Genomic DNA, 25,972 nt, shown 5'->3' with positions numbered 1-25,972 from the left:
CTGCCTAGATTTGGTTTGGCTAGCATATTTTAGTTAACAAAAAGAATCCTCCTGCCCTTTTCCATTTTCAGGCACAGAGTTGGAATGCAGTGAAAACCAAGATTTGATTGTAGCAGTTGTCAATGATAGTGTCTGGTTTTCATGTTTCTATTCTAAGAACTCAAATATATCTTTTTATTCTTGTATGTTCAGACTTCAGGAAACTTGTTCAAGTGAAGGGAAAGGAGAATGAGGGCAAGTTAGAATGTACACAGTAGAATGCCAGTTTATGTTGGAATAGAATATAACCCTTTTCACTGATGAGAATTTTAGGGTTGATAATCCAGTGCACTCTACTATATCCAAGACTTTGTAAAGCCAGGTTAATAACGAGATGTTTTGCAATAGTCACAGAATCAAAGACAAAGAAATTGGAAACTCTTGAATGATATTTCATCATCAGTATGGTAGAAGCTTAAGAATTACTCCTCAGGGCTGGGATTGTGACTTAGTGGCAGAGCACTTGCCTAGCATGTATGAGGCACTGGGTTCAATTCTCAGCACTGCATATAAATCAATAAAATAAAATAAAATAAATACTCCCCCTTGTTAGGTATGGTGGCACATACCTGTAATCCCAGCATATTGGGAAACTGAGGGAGGAGGATCATAGGTTCAAAGCCAGCCTCAGCAACTTAGTAAGATCCTGTCTCAACATAAAAAATAAAAAAATGGACTGGGGATGTAACTCAGTTATAAAGTGTTCTTGAGTTCAATCCCCAGTACCCCCTGATCCCTCCCCCCAAATTACCCCTTCCTTCAATAAAGAATACTTTTTAGAGGACCTGGACATTTAAATCAAGCAGTTATCATGTCCTTTTCTTGGGAACAAATCAAGAGGAGTCTTTTTTTTTTTTTTTTTTTTACATTTTTTCCTCTCCTTGGTGGATTATCTTTTTCTAATACTTTTTTAACCTTTATTTTATTTTATTTATTTATTTACTTTTTTTTTTTTTTTTTTTTTTTTTTTTTTGCAGTGCTGGGGATTGAACCCAGGGCCTTGTGCTTGCTAGTCAAGTACTCTACCAACTGAGCTATCTCCCCAGCCCAATTTCTTTAAATAGTTTTTTTTGGAGGGGAGGCGGTTGTGGGGATCGAACCCAGGGCCTTGTGCTTGCAAGGCAACCACTCTACCGACTGAGCTATCTCCCCAGCCCCTTATTTTATTTTTATATGGTGCTGAGTATCGAACCTAGGGCCTCATGCATGCTGGGTGGGCGCTCTACCACTAAGCCACAACCCCAGACCCAAGAGGAGTTTTGATTCTTCTTTTTCTCAGATCCCTGTAGATCACTGTTACAAATTGCAGTTTATTTTATATCTGTTGTAGTTTGTCTCCTTGATGAAGACTTGGAAAATGCATTAGTCTTCATGGTGGATATTTAGGAAATGAGAATTCATTATCATCATGTATCTCACTGATTATCTTTTATGGTTATCTTGTGGAATGTGAATCTTATCCATTTAAGTTATGTTCTATTTATATCTATTACAGGTACAAAGGAGTTTTTTTATTTAAATTTGTATTTTTACAGACTGCATTTTGATTCATTGTACACAAATGGGGTACAACTTTTCATTTCTATAGTTGTATACAATGTAGATTCACACCATTCATGTAATCATACATGTACATAGGGTAGTACTGTCTGTCTCATTCTACTATCTTTTCTTCCCCCACCCCCTCCCACCCCATTTTCCTCTACCCCATCTAAAGTTCCTTCATTCTTCTCTTCTCCCTCTTACCCCCACCACCTTCCCTCATTATGTATTGTCATCCACTTATCAGAGAAAACATTCGACCTTTGGTTTTGTGGGCTTGGCCTATTTCACTTAGCATGGTATTCTCCAATTTCATCCATTTGTCTGCAAATGCTATAATTTTATTCTTCTTTATGGCTGAGTAATATTCCACGGTGTATATGTACCACAATTTCTTATCCATTCATCAATTGAAGAGCACCTTGATTGGTTCCACAATTTAGCTATTGTGAATTGAGCCGCTATGAACATTGATGTGGCTGTGTCATTGTGGTATGCTGATTTTAAGTCGGTTGGGTATAAACCGAGGAGTGGGATATCTGGGTCAAATGGTGAGTCCATTCCAAGTTTTCTGAGGAATCTCCATACTCTTTTCCAGAGCGGCTGCACCAATTTGCAATTCTACCAATGTATGAGTGTGCCTTTTTCTTCACATCCACGTCAACACTTATTATTGCTTGTGTTCTTGATAATAGCCATTCTAATTGGAGTTAGATGAAATCTTAGGGTGGTTTTAATTTGCATTTCTCTAATTACTAGAGATGATGAGTACTTTTTCATGTATTTGTTGATCACCTGTATATCTTCTTCTGTGAAGTGTCTGCTCAGTTCCTTATCTCAATTATTGATTGGGTTTTTTGTATTTTTGGTGTAAAGTTTTTTAAGTTCTTTATAAATTTTGGAGATGAGTGCTCTGCCTGAAGTATGTATGGGAAAGATTTTCTCCCACTCTATCAGCTCTCTTTTCACATTATTGTTTCCTTTGCTGAGAAAAAGTTTTTTAGTTTGAATCTATCCCATTTATTGATTCTTGCATTTATTTCTTGCACTATGGGGGTCTTGTTAAGGAAGTCTGGTCCTAAGCCAACGTGATGGAGATTCGGGCCTGCTTTTTCTTCTATTTGGTGAAGGGTCTCAGGTCTAATTCCTCTAGCCTTGATCCATTTTGACTTGAGTTTTGACCAGGGTGAGAGATGGGGGTTTAATTTCATTTTACTGCATGTGGATTTCCGGTTTTTCCAGCACTATTTGTTGAACAGGCTATCTTTTCTCCATTGTAAGTTTTTGGCACCCTTGTCTAGTATGAGATAACTGTACGTTTATGAGTATGTCTCTGTGTCTTCTATCCTGTGCCATTGGTCTACCATGCCATCTACCATGCAATACCATGCCGTTTTTGTTACTATTGCTTTATAATAGAGTTTAAGATCTGGTATTATGATACCTCCTGCATCACTCTTCCTGCTTAGGATTGCTTTGGCTATTCTGGGTCTTTTGTTCTTCCAGATAAATTTCAGATTGCTTTCTCTATTTTTATGAGAAATGTCATTGGGATTTTAATGGAATTGTGTTAAATCTGTACAGTGCCTTTGAAAGTATGGCCATTTTGATAATATTAATTCTGCCTATCCAAGAACATCGGAGATCTTTTCATCTTCTAAGGTGTTCTTCAATTTCTTTCTTTAGTGTTCTGTAGTTTTCATTGTAGAGGTCTTTCACCTCTTTTTTAGATTGATTCCCATTTTTTTTTTTTGAGGCTATTGTGAATGGAGTTGTTTTCCTCATTTCCCTTTCAGATGATTCATCACTTATGAATAAAAATGCTTTAGATTTATGTGTGTTGATTTTATATCCTGCTATTTTACTCAATTCATTTATTAGGTCTAGAAGTTTTCTGGTAGAGTTTAAAAATCCATTTTATTGATGTATTATGATTATACGTAATAGTGGGATTCATTGTGACATTCATACATGCACATAACATTACTTGATCAATTTCATTCCCCAGTACCTTCCCTTTCCCTCTCCCCCTTCCTCAACCTTACTGGTCTCCCCTATGGTTTTATGAGGTCACTTTAAGAATTTTTTTTCTTTCTAGTTTCTGCATATGAGAGAATATATTATGACCCTTTTTTCATTTTTTTATTTGTTCTCCTTAGATACACATAACAGTAGAATGTATTTTGACATATTATACATACATGGAGTATAACTTAATCCAACTAAGATCCCATCCTTATGGTTGGACATGAGGTGGAGTTATACTGGTGGTGTACATATGACCCTTTTTGAGTCTGGCATACTGGTTCATCATGATGCTTCAGTTTCATCCATTTTCCTACAAATGACGTAATTTCATTGTTCTTTATGGGTCAATTACATATATACACTCTATTTTCATTCATTTGTTGATGGATTGTAGGCTGGTTCTGTAACTTGACTATTGAGAATTGAGCATCTATGATCATGCGTATGCATGCATCGCTACAGTATGCTGACTTTAATTCCTTTGGAAAAATACTGAGGAGTAGTACACCTGGGTACTGTGATTGTTCCATTTCTCATCCTTTGGGAAATCTCCATACTGATATCCACAGTGGTTGTTCTAATGTACAATCCCACGTCCTCTATAGCATTTATTATTTGTGTTTTTGATGATTGTTGTTTCAACTGGAGTGAGACAAAATCTCAGTGTTGTTTTGATTTGCATTTCCCTGATTGCTAACAATGTTAAACTTAAAAAAAAATCTTATTCTTGAATTCCATAAGTTTTATGTGTATGAAGTATAAAAACCTTTATTTTGAAACATAGGCATAGAAAGGGAACAGATTTTTATCAAACTTCAGAGTAGTGAAATGTTTTAGTTGTTTTATTAATAATATACCTAGGAAAATTGAAAGGTAGTTAAAAATACTTTGAAAATCGCAAATTTGAGTTAAATATTAAAATTTTCAATTTCAAAATAATTAAATTACAGGAATATGTGCTACATACTTTTTTTTTTCTTTAACTGAAGTTAAGCAGGGTAAACACAACTGCACTAGAAACATTATTTTCAGTCAGATAATTTGTTGGATGAATCATTATAATTTTCTGTGTTCTTAAATTTTACAGACATCTAGGAATATTGGAAATCAGTGTGAATTCTGTAAATGTATTTGTATTGTTTAAGAAGTGTGCAAATAAAAGATGACTATTATGTGTCATCATCCGCTTATCAGTGAGATCATTTGCCTTTTGGATTTTTGAGATTGGCTTATCTCACTTAGCATGATATTCTCCAATTTCATCCATTTGCCTGCAGATGCCATAATTTTATCATTCTTTATAGCTGAGTAATATTCCATTGCATGTATATGTGTGTGTGTGTATATATATATATATATATATATACAATGACATAATGGAGGGTGGGAGGGGGCAAGAATGGAGGAAGGAGGGACTGTATAGAGGGAATAGAGGGATGGGAGGGGTGGGGGGGAGGAAAAAATAACAGAATGAATCAAACATCATTACCCTATGTAAATGTATGATTACGCAAATGGTATGCTGTTACTCCATGTACAAACAGAAACAGCATGTATCCCATTTGTTTACAATAAAAATAAATTAAAATTTAAAATAAGATGAATATTAACAAATAATTATAATGATACCATTTTATTGTGTTTGCTACATGCCATGCACTTTGGTAGGTACTTAACAAATATTAACTGATTTAACTACTTTTGGAGGTTGTATATTCTACATTTGTACTGTGGCACATCTGAAATATATTTCTCCTGGTAATTGGTCAGAGTAAAAAAGTAGACTCAAATTAGTATATTTAATTATTTGCTTAGAACTTTGTAATATTTGGTTATATATTTTAATCTATTGTTTTTGGATTTCTATTCTCAATGTTGTTTACGTTCTTGAGTCAAAGCTTTAATAAGATTAAGAAATTATGACTCTTTATACCTGTAGGATTCAATTACCAATATATTTTTATCTACTTTGTATTATGTTCCAGAGTCTTTGTACATTTCGGTCTTGAGTCAGAACTACAACTTAGAGTGAAAATACAATTTGTATTGCATTTCAAGCCCTAATCTGTATAAATTAACATCATTTAAGATCTGTTGCAACCATTTTCAATGAATGGGTTAATTATGTAACTAGGAGCTTTTGCTGAATGTAGTAATGCCTTTGGGAACTTGCTTTCTTCTATGTTATTTCTGCATCCATGATATAAGGATTCCTGTTATGACAGACTTCTAAATTTACAGTTGTTTCTCCAGATATATAAAAATCATTCTCGTGGAGCTGGGTGTGGTGGTGAATGCATGTAATCCTGGAGAGCCTGAGGCAGGAACATTGCAAGTTTTAGGTGAACCTCAGCAATTTAGCAAGACCCTGTCTCAAAATAAAAATAAAAATTAAAAGGACTGGGGATGTGGCTCAAATTGAGTGCCCCTGGGTTCAATCCCTGTACCAAAACAAAACAAAAAATAGAGTGAAAAAGGAAAGATGCCAATTTGTTCCATAGGTTCACTTATAAAATTATATAATATCATTAGTTGAATCTGCTCTGAGGGAAGTTGAACTATGGGAAAGATATTTAAGAAGAGAGCAGTTGTGATAAAATATTCTCCTAACTTCATAAATCACGTTCTTTACATAAAACATGTTTGGGTTTTGTTTAAGCAATCCTCATTTCTTTTCTCTAGTTGTGATCTATATTTATATGGTAGCAGATAATTGCCTCCCAAATGATTTCAGCACCACTGCTTTGTGGCTTACATGTCACTTAAGTAGATGGATGCTAAACTCACAGCTTGGCTTTATAATCTTGGTTTCAGAACCTAAAATTGTGAAATTATTATAGATGATGAAAAGTTTGATTTTATTTTAATTTTATCTAACATTGTATATGTTTATATAAGAACATAATTAAGTAAAGTATAATACTATTCCTTCTTAAATTTTTTCAAATAAATATTGTTTGTTCAATATTGACTAATCTACTTACTTAGATTTAGAGTACTTTAAGTATCTGAATCTTAGATATAAATGTTATGGTACCAAAAAGATGATGACAGGTATTTGTGGGCGCCTGCTCTATCAAATTTGCTATTATACAAATAGGAGAAAGAAATAGTTATTCCATGCATCCCTCTTTATTTTAAAACCCTTATGTATTTTTGTGTCTGATCTGTGCATTTTATGTATTTATTCTGTAGGTTTAAAATAGGAATAGTAATAACTGTTCCCATCTCATATTGACAAAGGGAGTTAAAAGTAGAAAGTTTGGAATAGTACCTGGTACATTATGACAGTGTGACAAGGTTGTATTCCAGATACTCTTTTATAGAATCATTTAGTCTTGTTAGAAGTGCCAATAATTATAATTTGTTTCTGTAAATACTTTAAGCAGTGTAACACTGTTTAACATTGTAATTTCTTGAACTTAATGTGCAGGAAACATTGTTCTAAGATGAAGATAACATTCTAGTCACAGTAATGTGTTTTACTAATCTTGTGATCTTGGTTTGTTTTTGCAATACTAGAAATAGAACTCAGGACTTTTGGTTTTTGAGACAGGGTCTCATTGTTTTGCCTAGACTGGTCTTAAATGCCTGTGTTCCAGGGATCCTCCCACCGAAACCTCTCCAGTGCTGGGACTACAGGCATACTTCATCAAACCCAGCTATGATCACATTAAGTCATTTAAACCCTTTGAACTTCATGTTCTTCATGTCTAAATCTTACTCAGAGTTTAGTGCCTTACATTCTCCTTTTGTGTTAATTTTTTTTAACTATGCAAAATTTTCAAAATCATGTAAAAGTAGAATATGATGAATTTCCATGTACCAATCATCTGGTTTCAGTAGTTGTCAACTCATGACATCATCCATATCTCCATCCATTTCCTCATCCTATATTATTTTGAAGCAAATCTCTGACATCATTTCACGTGCAAATATTTCAGGATTATTTGTAAAAGATAAAAGTCTTAAAAGCATAACTACAGTTTTCAACAACAAAATAAATAATGATTATAATCAGTAATTTGGTCAATTTATAAATTTCTACTTGTATTCTAAATGTATGTGCACATGTACGTGAATAGATTATAGGTTGTACTTGTTGATATGTCTTTTAAGTTTATTCTCATTTGCATGTTTATTTTCTTGGAGTTTATTTGTTGAAGCATTCAGATTACTTGACAAAATTTTTCACAGAATGTTTTTGCTAATTGTATCTTTCTGGTTTAACATGCTTTTTTCTATTCTCTGTATTTTTTGTAAATCAGTGGTCAGATAAAAGAGGATTTGACTGTGGTTGGATTTGTTTTATTTGTGTGTGTGTTGGGGGGAATAGTAGAATACTTATAGGTGGTGGTATGTTCTATCAGAAGGCCCTAATATTGGGTAGTCTCTCTTTTTGTGATTTTTAGCAGCCCTCATAATCAATGCTGACCTCTATTAATTCACTAAGGGTACAAAATGGTAAGATTCTATCATTCCTTCTTAATTTTGTAACTGGAATACTTTTTTCTTTTCCTTTTTAAAGTATTTTTTAGTTGTGAATGGACATTTATTTATTTGTAAATAAATAAATTTTGATTCTCAAACCCAGGGCCTCACACTTGCTAGGCAAGTGCTCTACCACTGAGCCACAACCCCAACCCTGGAATACTTTTATAAAGAGAAACTTAGTGATACAGTTAGCATAGGGAAGACATGATAAATGCTTGATTCTTTCCTTTTATTTCTAAGTGCCAGTTAGTGTTGATTAATTAGCATCCTCCTTTGGTGACGGATAAGGGTTTTAAGAAATTATTTTGACTTTATGGATTTAATATATCTGATGTGTGTTAGTTAATTGCAGTTATTCATTATATGAAAACAAAACCCAGAAAACAATAAATGAAAAGAAAAAAATGATCACATTAAAAATTCTGGATATAAATGGGGCCGAACAATATTTACAGTGTATATAAAACATATATCAGTAAACATATATCAGTATTTTATATATCATAAAATATTTCTAAGATTCCCTCATAGGAATGAGGGAATGACTAAATAAATGAACATATGATTAATAATGCAAATGACTTTTAACCACATGAAAATTTGCTCAACTTCACTTATAATCAAATAAATTTAAACTATATGGAGTTAACAGTCTCTCTTTACAATATACAGTTAGGTTAATAAACTGTTACTCTCACTCATTACTGTGAGAATGTAAAATAGTAAAGGAACTCAAAAGATAAGTCTGACAAAATCTAGCAAAATCACATTCTTTCTTCTCAGTCTCATTTATATTCAGAGTTGTTTAATCAATTATCTTTTCATTTATTGTTTCTGGGTTTTGTGTCATGGTGAGGAAACTGTGCCCTAATACCAGGTATGGAAGAATTAATTCTCATTTTATTCTACTACTTGGATAATTTCATTTTTTCCATTTATACCTCTGATACATTTGGAATTTATCCTGGTATAAGTATATGGAGGGATCTAATTTATCTATTTCTGTTAATCTGTTTTTCTTACATATGTTCATATTTAATTCTGTTTCATCCACAAGAAATTTTATAAATAAGAAAGTTCAAGTATAGAATAATTAATCTGCCCAAACTAATGCAGCTATTAATTACTCAAATGTAAATCTGAACCCAGTTCTCTATGGCTCTAAACTTCATACTTTCACTCACTGTTCTTCCTTGCTTGCCCTTCCTTCTGTACACGGTTGTTACTGAGATAAATGAAACCATCAGTGTAAAGCTATTTGATAAAGGTGGGTTTTGTTTTGACGATGAGAAATTATTGCTTCTTTGAGTTACTTTTAGTCATTAATGAATGTGTAGCCAAGAACCAAATATAGTCACAGTTTTTTTTTAATTAAATGACTTAGTTTTATTGTTTTATGTGATTTGACACAAAATGAAGGTTAAAACTGCTTCCCCAAATCACACTTTTAATCAAAGGCTAATTAGAAAATGCAGGTTTCCAGAATCCTGCAAAAGTCTGATTAAGCAAGTTTCTTGGAAACCATACACATACACAAGATATTCTGGTATGAAGGGGAAGCAAAAGAGCCCATTATTAGAAATTAATATACTCCATTGTAAGAGAATTAGTTTTAGTTTATTTTTGAGGTTTGACCAGTATAGACTAGTCAAATGTGAAGGGTTAGTCCCTGGTAAGGCCTCTTCCTAGACAATCAACATGGATCATCACATCCATAACAATCTTCAGTGGCTAAGGAATATATACAATAGAATGTCTGTAAAAACAAAATTGAAGTGCAGGAAAAGGATGACAGAAAATGTAAACCATGTTAGGTTCATAGAGGTGAACCTATCAAATTTAGAATAAGGTACTGGAATCAGTGTTCAGAGGGGCAGTTTTAATTAATAATTTTGGTTGTATTACGATTATAATTTACAATAATATTTAAGCAATTACATTTGTGCTGAAAATAGTTTATCTGGATTCAAACATTAGCATGTGTAAGAATCACATGGAGAACTTAAGTTTGTCCGATGTCCCCCCAACTCCATATACGTTCTGATTCTCTAAATCTGTGGTGGGGCTCAAGAATTTACATTTCTAGCAGGTCCCCAAAATGATGCTGATACTCTCAATAGGACCACATTTTGAGGACAGGTGTATTAAAGCTCTGCATTTGAAAAAGTTTAAGTTCTGTGAATTTCTGAGTCTCATTTCTTGAGATAGGAAAGTGGTCAAATTAAAAATTTTAAGAATCCATTATGACAAACTTGGTATAATTCATTTTATGTTCCCTATTTTGACCTTCCCTTTTTAAAGTTTTAGTTGGAATTATTTTGTTCGAGCATTAAAAGTATAATTTCTTTAACTCTATTCTTAATTGTTCTAAAAAGGAATGAACATTACGTTATTCCCATCTAGTATAAGGAAGGAGAATGCATAGGTGCTCTTTTGTAAAGTTATCTTTACCATTACCATTTTTTGACCTGTTTTAAAATTTTTTATAATTTTTATTATTTTGGAGGAAAATAAACTATGATGTTTCAAATGAATAGAATATTTCACTCACTTGTTGGAATGGTCAGGAAATATTTAGAAGATTTTAACAGCAGAGATATCGAAAAGTGAGACAAAGGAGAAATACTAGCAGGGTATAAATGTTGGAAAACAGCTTTGTCATGGCACCCTGGTAACATATCTCCATATAGCAAAGGCTTGACCTGCAGGACAGCAGCTTATCTGAGTCTTGGCTGCCTTGTGATTAGCCTAAAACACAAGGAGTTGGGAGGACTCCTAAGCAACTGCTATGAAGCTATCTCCCAAATACCTCTCTCTCTCTCTCTCCTGGAAGTCTGTCAGAAGATAATTTCTATGAACATCCTTGGTTGTGGTGAAGATGGGGCTTTTACTCCCAACCCCTTAGAATAGAGATGCAGAATATAAAACTGCTTAGCCACAGTCTAGATTGGTCTCCTTAACAATTTATAGGTGGTCAGACAGAAAGTCCCCTTTGTTTGGCATTTCCTTTTTGGTATGTGGGACAAGGATCCAGCAGTTTATTGTTTGGCTACTCTTCTTTTCACTAAGTAATATACTATCTAAATCTAATAAACTGTCTAAATCTAAAAATGGTTCATTGTATCTTTACTGGTAGAATTAGGCTTTGGCCTTGCCTTGGTTGTATTTGTTTACTTTATATTAAGCCAACTTCCTTCCTTCTTTAGTTTACATGGAAGGGAGTCAAATGGGTTTAGTTGACAAAAACTTTCTTTAAAGATAATATTGATAATAATAAAGTCTTTAATAACTACAGAAAATTACAGAGTAGTTATGTCTAGCACATTAAAAAGCATGTTTACTTTCTGGAAAAAAAAAATTTTTTTTGCAGCTGGGAAAACTGAGACTTTAAGACGGCTTTCCAGGCAGGTGTGGTGGCACACACCTGTGACCCCAGTGACTCGGGAAGCTGAAGCAGGAGGTTCACAAGTTTGAGGCCAACTTTGGCTACTTAGCAAGGCCTTCTCTCAAAATTTAAAATAAATAAGTATAAAGGGCTGGGGATGCAGCTCAGTGGTAGAGCACTCCTGGGTTCAGTTCCCAGTACTGCAAAAAAAAAAAAAGAGAGAGAGAGAGAGAAACTTTCCTAAGATCACATAACTATTAAAACAGTCCAGACAATACTGAAATCTGGGCATCCTGATTCTAGAGCTCAGTATCTTAAAATTATATTACCCTGCATAGATCTGTGTGATATGTATATACCTGTGTGTGTTTATGTGTGGTATGTGTAGATATGTCTATGTATATTTAAAAATCTATATTGTGTCATGCTTCCATATCATATGTAAATATTAATTTACCAGTTTTAAATTGAACAAACTAAAACTAGTTTATTAAAGATCTGTTACTGTCTACTAAAATTGCCAACTCATTAACTTGATTTGAGAACCAACAATTCTATAATAGTTTGTGTTACATCAGTGGCACAGAATGGATTTCTTTTTTCTTTCTCTTTTGTATTGCTGGAGATTGAACCTACGGCCTTACACCTGCTAAGCAAGTGCTGTACTACTGAACTCTATCTGCAGCCCAGAAATTTAGTAGTGAGAGATAATGCAACATAGAAATCTGAATACCACTCAAGCAAACAATTTGAAAAAATCACTAGTACTAAGATAACTAATATTTATCAAGGTTTTACTAAGTGATAGGTAGTATTCTAAGCATGCTGTATGTACAAACTCATTTAACCCTATATAAAGAGGATGTAATTTTCATCCCTTCATTTTTCACACGCTAATCCTCAGATCTCTCTTTCTCCAGACTTAGCAACCTCAGTTCCATTACTCATAAGATATGATTTGAATTTCTTCTCTTTCTAGGTATTGAATTCAGATCCCTTTAAAAGATGATTGCTTAAACCTGTTCTTCAGATGTAGCATGACATTTGCAGAACAAAGTGAAAATATCTCCTTCTGAAGTTTTATTTATTACAGCATATCACTAGAAACATTCCTCTAGTCTTTATTCCATTATGCAGTATACTCTTGGTGTGGTTGTTCAACCAGTTGCTAATTTAGCTAAGTGAACTATGTTTATATTTTTTAGTTTTATTCTCAAGAAAATCATGAAAGTCCTTATAAAATTCTTTACTAGCCCAGCATGTTTGGTGGTGTATACCTATAATCCCAGCAGCTTCGGAGACTGAGACAGGATCAAAGTTCAAGACCAGCTTCAGCAACTTAGCGAGGACCTAGGCAACTTGATGAGACCCTGTCTCAAAATAAAAAACGAAAAGGGCTAGAGATGTAGCTCAATGGTAAATTGCTTTTGGGTTAAATCCACAGTACTTAAAAAAAAAAATCTTTACTGACATTTAGTTAAAACATTTAAGATACTTTCCTGATCTACAAGTTCAAGCACATTGAAAAAAGAAACAAGGTTAGCCTGTGACATGTCCTATTATTATTAACCCATCTATACTGGTCTTAGAGATCTATTCACAGATCAGATTCTTAAATAGTTTTAGAATGTTATCTGAAGTTAACTTCAATATTACCAGATTATAGAATTTACCATCCTATTTTTGAAAATAATCTCCAGTACCTAGTGCTGGGAATTGAACCAAAGGGTACTTTACCACTGAGCTACATCCCCAGTCCTATTGATAGATTGAATGATTGATTGATCGACAGGTTCTGGTTAAGGTTCCCATGTGGCATTGAACTTGTGATCCTCCTGCCTCAGTCTCCTTAGTTGCTGATATTACAGGTGTATGCCACTATGCCTCTTACAGGTTTTTTAAATATTTTGGAACATAATTGTTTAATCAGAGAGAACGATGAACTCACAAAGTAGCTAGATTTTCTTTTTGTACCCCTCTTATTTTCCATATCAGTTCAGCTTTCTGTTGTTCATTCTTCACTTTTCAGTCTAAATATTATTCTACTTGTTAAATCAGACAAATGAGAGTTAAAGGAGTATGCTTTACAAAACAACACATAATTAAGTACATGTACAGGAATAAACTTTTAGGCAAAATTAACTTTGGCCTATACTTTTGAGAATTGGATTTAAGGTAAGGAGGATGAAAGGGGGAAAAGGTTATAGACAAAATTTAGCATGTGGTAAGATAATATTTGGGAGATAGCAAGTTTTAAATAGATCTATAATAATTATATAAGCATTATAGAATGAAAGAGCATTATGGGAAGGATAGGAATTAGTAAGAGAAGAGATCATGGAAAGAAAGTAAGACTTGAGTGCTCTCTTCCTAGTACCTCAAATTGTATGGAACTTTGTTTTACTAGATCACTTACATGTAACCTTCTGAGATGGGTTAGGGGTATTATTTTATAAATGAAAAAAATTAATAGATTAAGAAATGTGCCCATTCCACATAATAATACATGACCCAGTTAGGATGGAAATTTGTTATCCTTTATCTCTAGTTGCCTTACTATAGTACCCTTTAACTCATAGTATACTTTTAACTCTCACATTTTATTGTGTTTTCATTATTTGATTTGATCCTCAAAACCTTGGGTTATTGTTGTGATCTCATTTTGGAGATGAAGAAATTGAAGAATAGAGGAAGGTAAAATTAACTGCATATAAATAGGTAGGATTGCTTTCTTTATCCCACCACTTAATTTCTTGTCTTTCCTATTGTTCATTCTTCACTTTTCAGTCTAGATATTAACTTTCCCATAATATTGAGGCTAAAGGAAACTTGGAAAGGTCAACACTGTAGTCAATAATAGAATATATCCAGATCTAAATGTAATACCTTACAGTACCAGTATTTTGTTCTGAAAGTAAGTCACTACCAAGAAGTTTCTTCAGAATTTTTCATAGCATGATTGAAATAATGCTTTGAGAATTATTTTGGTAGATGTGTTTTAGTATTACTTGGAGAGATCAGATGGGAAGGATGCCATCATCTGTAAAGTGGCCATATTAACATACCTTGTTAATTCACTTAAAATTCATTGGGAGATTTGAAATAATGAAGTTCTTGACCAAGATAAAAATTTCAATATTTGGATTTTTCTGCTTAAAAACATACAGCCATGAAGGGCTGTACTAATACCTTGTGAGTCCTACCAGTATCTATATTATTGAATAGTGTGACTTAATAGTGCATTATTATTGAATAGTGTGATTAATTTGGTGATGCTAATAGGAAAAAAGGCAGGTATGGTGATGCACGCGTGTAATCCCAGCTACTTGGTTGGCTAAAGTAAAAGGATCACAAGTTCAAGGCCAGCCTGCATAACTTAGAGAGACTTAACTTAGTATTGACTCAAAATAAAAAATAAAAAGGGTAGCTCAGTGGCAGCACACCCCTGGATTCAATTCCTAGTATTATAGTAAGCAAATAAAATTGGAACCAAATCTACTTTTCTTGGCATAACTTGTGTTTTGAGGTATAAGCGAAAGAAATAGGGAATAGCTCATGTTATATAGATGTCTTAATGTTCCTTTTATCTTTTCTAAGCAGCTGTTATAATCCATTCTGAAATATCTATGTATTAATTTCTTATGATTACTGTAACAAATTACCACAAACACAGTTGCTTAAAACAACAGAAATTTATTTTTTCATAGTTCTGGATCCCAGAAGTCTGAAGTTAGTGTTAGAGGTCTTCAGAATTCTGGTGACTGCCAGAATATGTTTCTGCAGCATTCCATTCTCTGCCTCCATGGTCATAAAACTTTTTCCTTGTCTGTGTCAAATCTCCCACTCTGCCTTCTTATGAAAGTACATGTTGTTTGCTTTTAGGGCCCTCTGGGATAATTCGGGATAGTCTCCCCGTTTCAAAATCCTTAATAGCATCTATACAGTCCTTTTTTACCATTCATAGATTTTAGGGATTAGGATGTAATGGCTTTTAAAAGAGAGCTTTTTTTAGGTTAACACAGTACTTATTGTCTTTATACTTTTTCTTCTTTTTCATTCCTTTTTCTGATCTCCTGTTTTTTTTACCCTTTGTGTTCCAAAACTGTAAACAGATTGTACATAATCTGAATTTATAATTAAGAGTTGAGTGGCTATAGTGTTGATTAGAAGGTTCACCTAAATTTCCCTCAATATAGAACTTTGGGTCCTGTTCATAATAATTTTGTTGTTGAATTAATTGACAATATGATACCTTTCTTAAAGTATTGAAGTTTGTTGTAAAGTTTTTGAATTAGCATGAATTTCTTTAATTTCTTTCCAATTAAAGTCATTAATGTTATTGAGAAAATAGCCAAATAGCTAATTTTGCTTGAAGCAAGGTTCCCCACCCCTACATTAGCAATTTGTTTCCCTTGTAGCTCATATTTGAATTTGTTGAAGGGAAACAGCAAAAGATTTGACAGAGTTTTGATTTAAAAGTCCATTGTCCAGATGCATTTATGGTTTGCAACATATTATCTAACATTTTGGGTCTCCATCTCCTAATACCTGCAATATAGGAGTTGAATTGCATGACTACTAAATCCCTTCTAACTCTTAAAAGCTTCTGTTCTAATATTTAGTATTTTAAAACAAAAAAATACATAGGCAAATGAACAACAAATCTGATTTGTATTGTACCATTTGAAACAGAATCATACTGGCATGATTATTTTGAAATAACTGTCCATGCTTTTTGTTCTTCTGTAGATGGACCACACATCCCCGACCTACATGCTTGCTAACTTAACCCACTTACATTCTGAACAACTTCTTCAGGGCTTGAATCTTCTCCGTCAGCATCACGAACTCTGTGACGTCATTCTTCGTGTAGGTGATGTTAAAATTCATGCTCACAAAGTGGTACTTGCCAGCATCAGCCCATATTTCAAAGCTATGTTCACTGGAAACCTTTCTGAAAAAGAGAACAGTGAAGTTGAGTTTCAGTCCATTGATGAAACCGCTCTCCAGGCCATTGTGGAATATGCCTATACAGGGACTGTTTTTATTTCTCAGGATACAGTTGAATCTCTCCTTCCAGCAGCAAACCTACTTCAGATAAAACTTGTCCTGAAAGAATGTTGTGCATTTCTTGAAAGCCAACTTGATCCTGGGAACTGTATTGGAATATCTCGTTTTGCAGAGACATATGGTTGTCATGACCTTTATTTGGCAGCCACTAAGTACATATGCCAGAATTTTGAAGCTGTGTGCCAGACAGAAGAGTTTTTTGAGCTTACACATGCTGATTTGGATGAAATTGTCTCCAATGACTGTTTGAATGTAGCTACTGAAGAGACTGTTTTTTATGCATTAGAGTCTTGGATCAAGTATGATGTACAAGAACGCCAGAAATACTTAGCACAGCTACTAAACAGTGTACGATTACCATTGCTGAGTGTTAAGTTTCTCACTAGGCTGTATGAAGCAAATCATCTTATTCGTGATGATCGCACTTGTAAACATCTTTTGAATGAAGCTCTAAAGTACCACTTTATGCCTGAACATAGACTCTCTCATCAGACAGTCTTGATGACTCGACCTCGCTGTGCTCCCAAAGTACTTTGTGCCGTAGGAGGAAAATCTGGACTCTTTGCCTGTTTGGATAGGTAAATAGAAGGCTTTGTTAAAGCAGTGATGTTTATAGATTTTATGCTTTTAAAATGTGCTAATTTTCTGTATTTTAAAAATAATTTGGTTTTACTTTTTACTTTTGTTTGCTGCTTTTTTTTTCTCACAGAATATTTATGTGGTCATTTTAATCACATTGTCATCCATTCTCTACAATACTCTCAATTATTAACTCTCCCTCCCAAGTGTGCACCTTTATCCATCTTGATTACTTGCTAACTTTTCTTCCATTTTATGTCTCCCCCCCCCCCAACCATTTACATCTTTATTTGGGTCAGACCAACATGGAGGAGAGATTTAGTATCGTTAACTGTATAAGAATATACTAAAGAAGAGAGCTAAGAGCCTGTGCGGAGGGCAAACTGGGGACAGGATGGGTTTGAATGAAATAGTTCCTTAGGAGAACCATCAAAGAGTGAAAAAGACTGGGCGTGGTGGCACACACCTTTAATCCCAGCTACTTAGGAAACTAAGGCAGAAGAATCAAAAGTTCTAGCCCAGCTGTAGCAATTTAGCAAGATCCTGTCTCAGAACAAAAAATAAAATAAAAAGGAAAAGACCTGGGGGTGTAGCTCAGTGTCAGAGCACCCAGGATCTCTATCACTCCCCAGTACCAAAAAAAAAAAAAAAAAAAAAAGAAGGGGGGTACTTTATGTGCCATTTATGTTTTTCACTGTAAGCATTTTTTCAAAACAATAGTGTAAGTGCTTTCTTTTCTATTGACTTAGAGCAGGAGCTGCCAGACGTTTTCTATAAAGTGTCAAATAGCAGATATTACAGACTTCATGGTGGTATGATGTTTATCACATCTTTCCAACTTTACCTTTAGGTTTACCAACCCTTGATGCAAGTAACTTTTAGACTTTGATGTTATCTTTGCTTTTTCCTTGGGTAGAATTTATTTCAGTCAAACTTTTTTTTTTTTTTCCAAGCAAACTTTTGTTTGATATTTTTCTTTAATACTGTGCATTTCTTTTTGGCAATTTCCAAAATTTTGGTAGATTCCTTTTCCTTCTCCAATGGTAGGAAACTTGATGTTTTATCAGTTGCAACTCATATTCTGAATCTTTTAAAAAAAATTCTCACTGTACATTTTAACCATAGTCTTAAAACTGGCATTGTTGCCGGGTATGGTGGCACATGCCTATAATCCCAGTGGCTCGGGAGGCTGAGGCTGGAGTATTAAGAGTTCAAAGCCAGCCTCAGCAACTTAGAGAGATCCTAAGGAACTTAGTGAGACCCTGTCTCTAAATGAAATACAGAATAGGGCTGGGGATGTGACTGAGTGGTCAAGTGCCCCTGGATTCAATCTTCAGTACCCAAAAACAAAACAAAACAAAACAAACAACAACTAGGGATTGGGGATATAGCTCACTTGGTAGAGTGCTTGCCTTGCATTCACAAAGCCCTGGGTTTGATCCCAAGCACCACAAAAAACCAACAAACAAAAAACCAACTACTATTGTTTAGATTGGGCTACAGGTAAAGCATTAGTTAGGATAGCTACACATATTAATTGTTTAGTTCTTGTTCTTAAAAGGCATGAATTATTGGCATGAAATAAATGACTAATATCATGGGAAAAATTCCAATATGAATGTATATTTTAAAAAGTATTGAGTGTTTGCCTCTTGGTTTCTCAAATACTAAAAATAATGAACATAAGTTACTGAAGAGTCATAAAAACTGTTCATATCTTTAGACCCGATAATATTTTTGTCTTCCAATCTATCATAATAAAATTTAAAAATTAAAAATATCATTTGCACAAAGCTGTTTATTGCAGCATAATTTATAACTGGAAAAATTGGAACCAGCCTGAATGATCATTCAATTTAATTCTTCAGAAAACACTGCTAGATTATGGGCCTTAAACAAGCTCATAATTTAGTAAGGGAGAAAATATTTACATAGATAATTATAATACATAATGTTAATGCAGTGATAAAGATAATTCTGTGGAAGTATTAGGGAGAGGTGTTTCTCCTATCTGAGGAATTTAGGAGCCAGGCGCGATGGCATACGCCTGTAAATCCCAGCTGCTTGGGAGGCTGAAGCAGGAGGATTACAAATTCAAAGCCAACCTCAGCAATTTAGTGAGGCCCTAAGCAAATTAAGAGATGCTTTCTCAAAATAAAAAAAAAAGGGGGGGCTTGGGCATGTGGCAGTGCCCCTGGGTTGAATCCCTAGCACCAATAAATGAATGACTGAATGAATGAATGAATGAATGATCAAACGAATTTAGGAAAAATTTTATAGAGAAGTTCATGTCCAAGGTGAGTGTTGAAGTAAGAGCCAAGTGAAGAAAGGGGAAAGAAATGTGTAAAGACAATGGCATGAAATAGAATGAGTTATGCAGGAAATACAAACTTATTTGGTGTTGAAAGTATATAGTTCTAATCGACATGTCAAGCAGTGGCCAATATGAACCAAATCAAAGAAGTTATTATATGCCGTGATAAAAAGATTTTTAGTAGTTAAGTCATTCTTTCTACATTGCAGAGAAAGATTGAGGGATCAGGATTAGCACGAGAGTGATTAGATCAGAGGCTATTGTAGAAACACAGTCAAGAGATTCTGAGGTCCCAAATTAGGGTAGAAGTAGTAAAGATAATTTAAGACCTGTTTTAAGAGAGTAAATTGACAGGACAGAGTTTGGATGGATAAAGGAGAAGGATAGTCAGGAAAGGGAGGAATAAAAGGTGAATGAGATTTCTTAAACAAATGATTGGCTTGATTGTATACCAAGAATTGAAAAGGTATGTTTAAAAGAGCAAACCAAAGCTGTGGCCTAGTGATGACCTTGCTAGTTAAAGAGATTAGCATTAGAAGGGAGCCAGATACTATTCATCAAGACAAGGGGAGAAAGACCTGGAAGTCATTTCAGAGATATGAAGCTTCTTCTATCACAGGCCCAGAGTATTTTGTGGGATATGCGAGGACAGCCCACTGTCCTACAGCCAGCTCAGATAAGTGCTCCCATCATTCCAGCAGAGCCCTCACTGACTACCCCAGTTTTGACTCAAGCAGAGCCAGCAGTATCTCAACCCACTGCTGTGGTTGTTGCAAGTGGTAAATCTTGGAAGTGTCCACATAGTGTTAGTTCTGCACAAATTCAGAATGTAAGAGCTGTGGGACATGACCTTCTTACTTTCATTTCAAAGAATGTGGACTGTTTGGGGTTCCAGACAGAGACTTATGGCAGGAGTGGATCCATTGCAGACAGTTCCTATTAGGGCAATTCTGAGTGGAAATAAAGTGTTGGAGGTGAAGCTACTGCAGAACCCCCACCAGGATTATACCTAGTGAAGCTATTTTAACTAGACCACCATAGAGTATTAGTACTAGGGAAGTCCCTAATGGAAGCATGAGAGTGGGATTACTACCAAGACCCCACAACTGTAGAACTACCAACATGCAACACCAGCATGAGCAAGGTACAGGCACAAAACTCCAGCCTCCAACCATGAGAAGTACCAGGTGGACTGAATGCAGCAAAGCCATTTGGTTGGGCTTCTAAGGCCTTAGGGGTCCCAATTCCTGCCACAGTGTACATAGGGTACAGAAAATGAACTCAGGGAGATTATTCTCCAAGTTTTAAGACTTCCTGTTGTTTTATTTATTGGGATTTGGGGTTACTTGGTACCAGTTACTTCTTTCTCGTGTGTTTGTCCCTTTTGGAATGGGAACACCTGAGCCACCATTGTATTTTGGAAAAATGCAATTTGTTTTGATTTCATAGATGAGCAGGTGGAAGAATTCATACCTTGAGATTTATCCATATCTGGATTAAAGATGACTCTATATTTTAGACTTTTTAATTGATCCTGGAATGAGTTAAGACTCTTGGAACTATTGAGATGGAAAGAAAGTATTTTGCATCATGAGAAAGACATGACTTTTGGAAGTCAAGAGTTAAATGTTATGGTTTTAACCTATCTTCCCCAAATTTGTATGTCGAAAACTTAATCCATAATGCAACAATGTTGAGAAGTGGGACCTTTAAGTGGTGACTAGGTCATTGCCCTCATGAATGGAATAAGGCCAGGAATGGGTTAGATATAAGAGGGGGAAATTTGGTTCCTTTTTCTCTCTCTCTTTTCCTCCCTCTCCCTGTCTTCCTCTCCTTGTGTGCTCTCTCACCATGTGATGCCTTCCGTGATGCAGCAAGAAGGCCTTCAGGTACAGCCCCTCGATCTTGGACTTCCAGCCCCCAGAACTGTGAGCCAAATAAACTTCTATTATTTGTAATTTATGTAGTGTGGTGGTATTCTCTTATTACAACAGGAAATGGACTGAGACACACTCCAGTTATTGTTTTTCCCCTGAAGTATTTTTGATCCATTGGCCCTATATTGAGTTAATAGAATTGATTGCTCATCACCCAATACATGTTCTCATCTTTATGCTTTCCCAGCTTAGGGTCCAGAAACATCATTGTCATCATAGCTTTTGAATATACCCATGGCTCCCTAACCCTTGTGTTCTCATCTAGTTAAAATCACATGTACACTTGTGCTATAGTTATACTTAAGCATTGGAATGTAGCTGGAGAAATACACATGCCTGGGGCTGGGATTGTGGCTCAGTGGTGAAGCACTTCCCTAGCGCCTGTGGGGCACTAGGTTTGATCCTCAGCACCACATAGAAAAAATAAATTAATAAAATTATTATGTCCATCTACAACTAAAAAAATATTTTAAAAAAATACACATGCCCATCTTAACTGATCTCACTTAGGGACTTTGGCATTCCTTAGCAACTACTCTTAATTTCCTCAACTTATTTTTTACTTCCTAGGACTGTCTCACATCACCTGTTTTCTCTTTAAAAACATCCCAAATACTTCCAGCTCTTAACTAATTACCTTTTTCCTTTTTCTATTGAGAAGATAGAAGCAATCAGAAAACTATCTCTCTTCCCATCACTAAATCTACTAAGTTATTTTTATCTAAGGCTAACCCTTCTATTTCTCATATTCACTAGATTCCATTCCTTTTCTTTCATTCTTTTCTTTTTGGTACCAGGGATTGAACCCAGGGGTACTTAACTACTGAGCTACATCCCTAGTCCTTATTTTTTAAATTTTGAGATGGTCTCAATGGGTTGTGTAGGGCTTCACTAAGTTGCTGAGGCTGGCTTTGAACTTGCAGTCTTCCTGCATCAGGTTAACCTCCCAAGCTGCTGGGATTACAGGTGTGCTGGTACCACCATACCTGGCCCATTCCTTCTTCTTATGCAAATATTATGCTCTTCCACTTAACCCATCTTTCACCTTCCAGTGTACCATATCTTTGCCATCAACATACAAAGACTTTATGATTTAAACTCCCAGATTAATTTTTCTGGCATCCATGATTTTGCTATGCTTCACTTTGTAACTGCCTCCTCATGTCTGTTTTATTCTTCTTGTTAAAAGATAGTAATTGGAAAATTGTCTACACTCACTGTTTTTATTTCCTCATATTCTTTCTTGAATTTCTCCACTTAAGGTTTATCCCTATTTCCTAAATGAAACTGGTCTTGTTAAACTCAAATTATTTCCTGTTATATCACTGGTACAAAATCAAGCAGTATAATAAAATGGACTATAATTAGGCATTCAATAATTATTGAATGAATCAAAGTACTTTGATCATACTGGAAAGAGAATATATATTCTCATACTATTGCATTATTGAGTTTGGAGACATGTGGCTAACCTATAATCAGCAAAGCCATGGGGATAGGGCTGCCCTAAACCATGGGCCCTGTGTTACAGTATGCACAAGATTCTGGACTTGGGACTTTAGGGTTTTAATGTCTTTCCTGCTGGATTTGGTCTTACTTTGGCTCAATTATGCCTTTCTACTTAACCTGTTTATCCCTTTTAGAAGTAGGAATGTTTACCCTATTCTAGTCCTACCATTATAACTTAGAAGTGGATCCTGTTCCTTTTTTTTTTTTTTTTTTTAATAGACTCATAGCTGAAAGGAGATGAGATTTTGGACTTTTGAATTAATGCTAGAATGAGTTAAAACTTAGGGACTAGAGGGAATAGAATGATTGCATATTGCATTTTTGAGAAGGACATTAACCTTGGGAGCCCAGGGTAGAATGATATGATTTGAGTGTGTTCCCAAAGTTCATGGTCTGAAAGATTAGTCCCTATTGTGAAATGATAAGAAGGGGGAACTAAATTGTCTATAATTTTTAGAGATAGAGCCTTTGGTGGACGTGCTTAGGATTAGATAAGGTTTTCAGGGTGAGTCACCTGATGGAATACTGGTGAAGAAGTGGGAAATGACCAGAGTGTGGGGACACACACACACACACACACACACACACACACACACACACATGGGTCAGACTGCCAACAAAAAAGCCATCAAGAGATGAGGCCCCTTGACCTTGGCCCAGAACCACTAGCCAAAATTATCCTCTTTTTTTCATAACTTATCTAATCTGTGATATTGTGTTTCCAGCAAAAAAAGTCTATGACAGATACCTATCAACAAGCTTAATAGACTGTTAAAAATACCTTTGAAGACCCCATGTGTCTCTTTGCCATCTCCCGCCCTCCCCAAGAAGTAAACATTATTCTAAATTTTCTATGTATTAGTCTTCTGCTTTTCATTATAAATTTGCCACTTGTCAGATGAATCCCAATATACTATTGGGTTTTATACATTTTTATATAAATGAAAGTGCTATATGTGTTTGGAGATGTTTTTTAACTGAATAGTAAATTTATGAAATTCACTTGTACAATTGCATAAGGAAATAGTTCACTTACTTTCATTGACATGGGGTATTAGTATAACACAATTTTTTCTTTTATAATGAAATTTCTTATTTTAAATACTAAAGTCTTACATATATACAGAAAAGTGTGTAAATCCTACTTGTACAGCTCAGTGAATTACCATAAAGTGAACAGTACAAACCAGTTCAGAAAACAATGTAATAGCACCTAGAAGCCATCGGTGAACTCTGTTGTGCCCCAGTGATAATCACTATCTGCATTTCTAATCCAGAGATTAGTTTACATGTTTTTGATGCAATATAAATGAAATTATGCAAAATATATTCTTTTTGAGTTTGGCATCTTTCCCGCAAAATATGTGTAACATTCACCCCAGGTACATGTGACTGTAGACAATTCATTTTCATTGCTGTTTATGGTTGGTGAACATTTGGATCGCTTCCAATATTTGGTGATTACAAATAATACTGTGAATATCCTTGTACAGATATATGTATTTCTCTTGTGTACATAAATTTATGAGTAGACTAGCTCAGTCACGGGACAGATATACCACACTTTATCTAACTATTATTCTGATGGATTATTGCGTTGTGCTCCAAAGAACATTTCTGTATTTTCTGTATATGTTTCCTAGTGCAAAACTGACTACAGTAGATGTTCAACAGAGTAGGTACATAGGAATGAAATCAATGAGTGAAGGCACATGTGTATCTTGAACTTCACTGGATAATGTAGAATTGTTTTCCAGATTAGTTAGTACCTGTTAACACTCTCACTAACAATATGCATTCCTTCCTCTACATTCTTGCCAAGAGCTTTTATGTTACTTCACATTTGCCAGTCTGGAAGATGTATCTTGGTTTGTTGTGGTTTTAATTTGCACGTCCCTGGTTACTAATGAGATTGAACATATTTTTATTTATAAGCAATTTTGGTTTTTAAAATCTATTTTTTTTCTGCTTATTCTTTAGTGTGGAGATGTACTTTCCTCAAAATGACTCTTGGATTGGTTTGGCACCCCTAAACATTCCTCGCTATGAATTTGGAATATGTGTTTTAGACCAAAAAGTGTATGTTATAGGTGGTATTGAAACTAATGTGCGTCCTGGTGTCACTATCAGAAAACATGAAAATTCAGTAGAATGCTGGAATCCTGATACAAATACCTGGACTTCTCTAGAGAGAATGAATGAGAGCCGAAGTACCCTTGGAGTAGTAGTACTTGCAGGAGAACTTTATGCTTTAGGTGGATATGATGGACAATCTTATTTACAATCTGTAGAGAAATATATTCCCAAAATAAGAAAATGGCAACCTGTGGCACCAATGACTACGACAAGAAGTTGTTTTGCTGCAGCCGTGTTGGATGGAATGATATATGCCATCGGTGGGTATGGTCCTGCTCACATGAACAGGTATTTAACTCTATGATTAAATTGCATACGTATTGGGAGATTTTTAAAAGGGATCATTAATAATGATTTCTGAGTTTTAAATAATTTTTATCAATGAACTTCCTTTTTAAAAAAATTTAAGTAATCTTGATAGGCATTTGAGAATTTAACCTGCCTCCTAAATATAATTGTTTATAGGGGAATTTAATACAAATGTAAGATTCAAATCCTGTGTATTAAATTTTGCATCAAGTCATTCTATTTAAATGGGCTACATTTTAAAACTCAGAAATGCGAAAATAAGATTTAGGCAATTTTTAGATTTTGTGTGGGTGTATGTATGTGCATGTGTAAAATGTGTGTAAGATCTTTATTGCATTGCTTAATAGAATAAAGATGTGGAAATATAATTCCTGTATGCCAGTGTGATATTATAATATACCATAAATTTAAAGTCTTACTTAAACATTCCTTGGTGGATTCTTATTCTATGAGGAGACATATATTTTCATGTTACATGACACATGTATCTGGGTTGTGCTAAAATCTGATTTAGAAATCTCTGTGTTCTGTAGTAAATTCTCTGAATAAAGGAGAAATATGTATGAGAAAATAAAAGTTACTGCTTATATATAATATTAATCATAATCCTATACCTTTGTTGAAAACTGA

The 25,972-nt window shown here is 34.7% G+C and overlaps 1 protein-coding gene across 3 annotated transcripts in view; it reads left to right on the top strand.

Moving 5' to 3' along the window:
- Positions 1–25,972, top strand: part of Klhl28 (kelch like family member 28) — a 33,068-nt gene that overhangs the window by 1,287 nt on the left and 5,809 nt on the right. For all 3 annotated transcript variants that reach the window (XM_047542103.1, XM_047542104.1, XM_047542102.1), the window contains exons 2-3: positions 16,238–17,136; positions 24,878–25,321. In XM_047542103.1, coding sequence (XP_047398059.1) covers positions 16,238–17,136; positions 24,878–25,321 — 1,343 coding nt within the window. The remainder of the gene's footprint in view (positions 1–16,237; positions 17,137–24,877; positions 25,322–25,972) is intronic.

Source organism: Sciurus carolinensis, chromosome 2 (genome assembly GCF_902686445.1).
Source record: "Sciurus carolinensis chromosome 2, mSciCar1.2, whole genome shotgun sequence".
NCBI classification, from domain to species: Eukaryota; Metazoa; Chordata; class Mammalia; order Rodentia; family Sciuridae; genus Sciurus; species Sciurus carolinensis.
The sequence above is the reverse complement of the archived record's forward strand: the minus strand, read 5'-3'. Positions and strand labels throughout refer to the sequence as shown.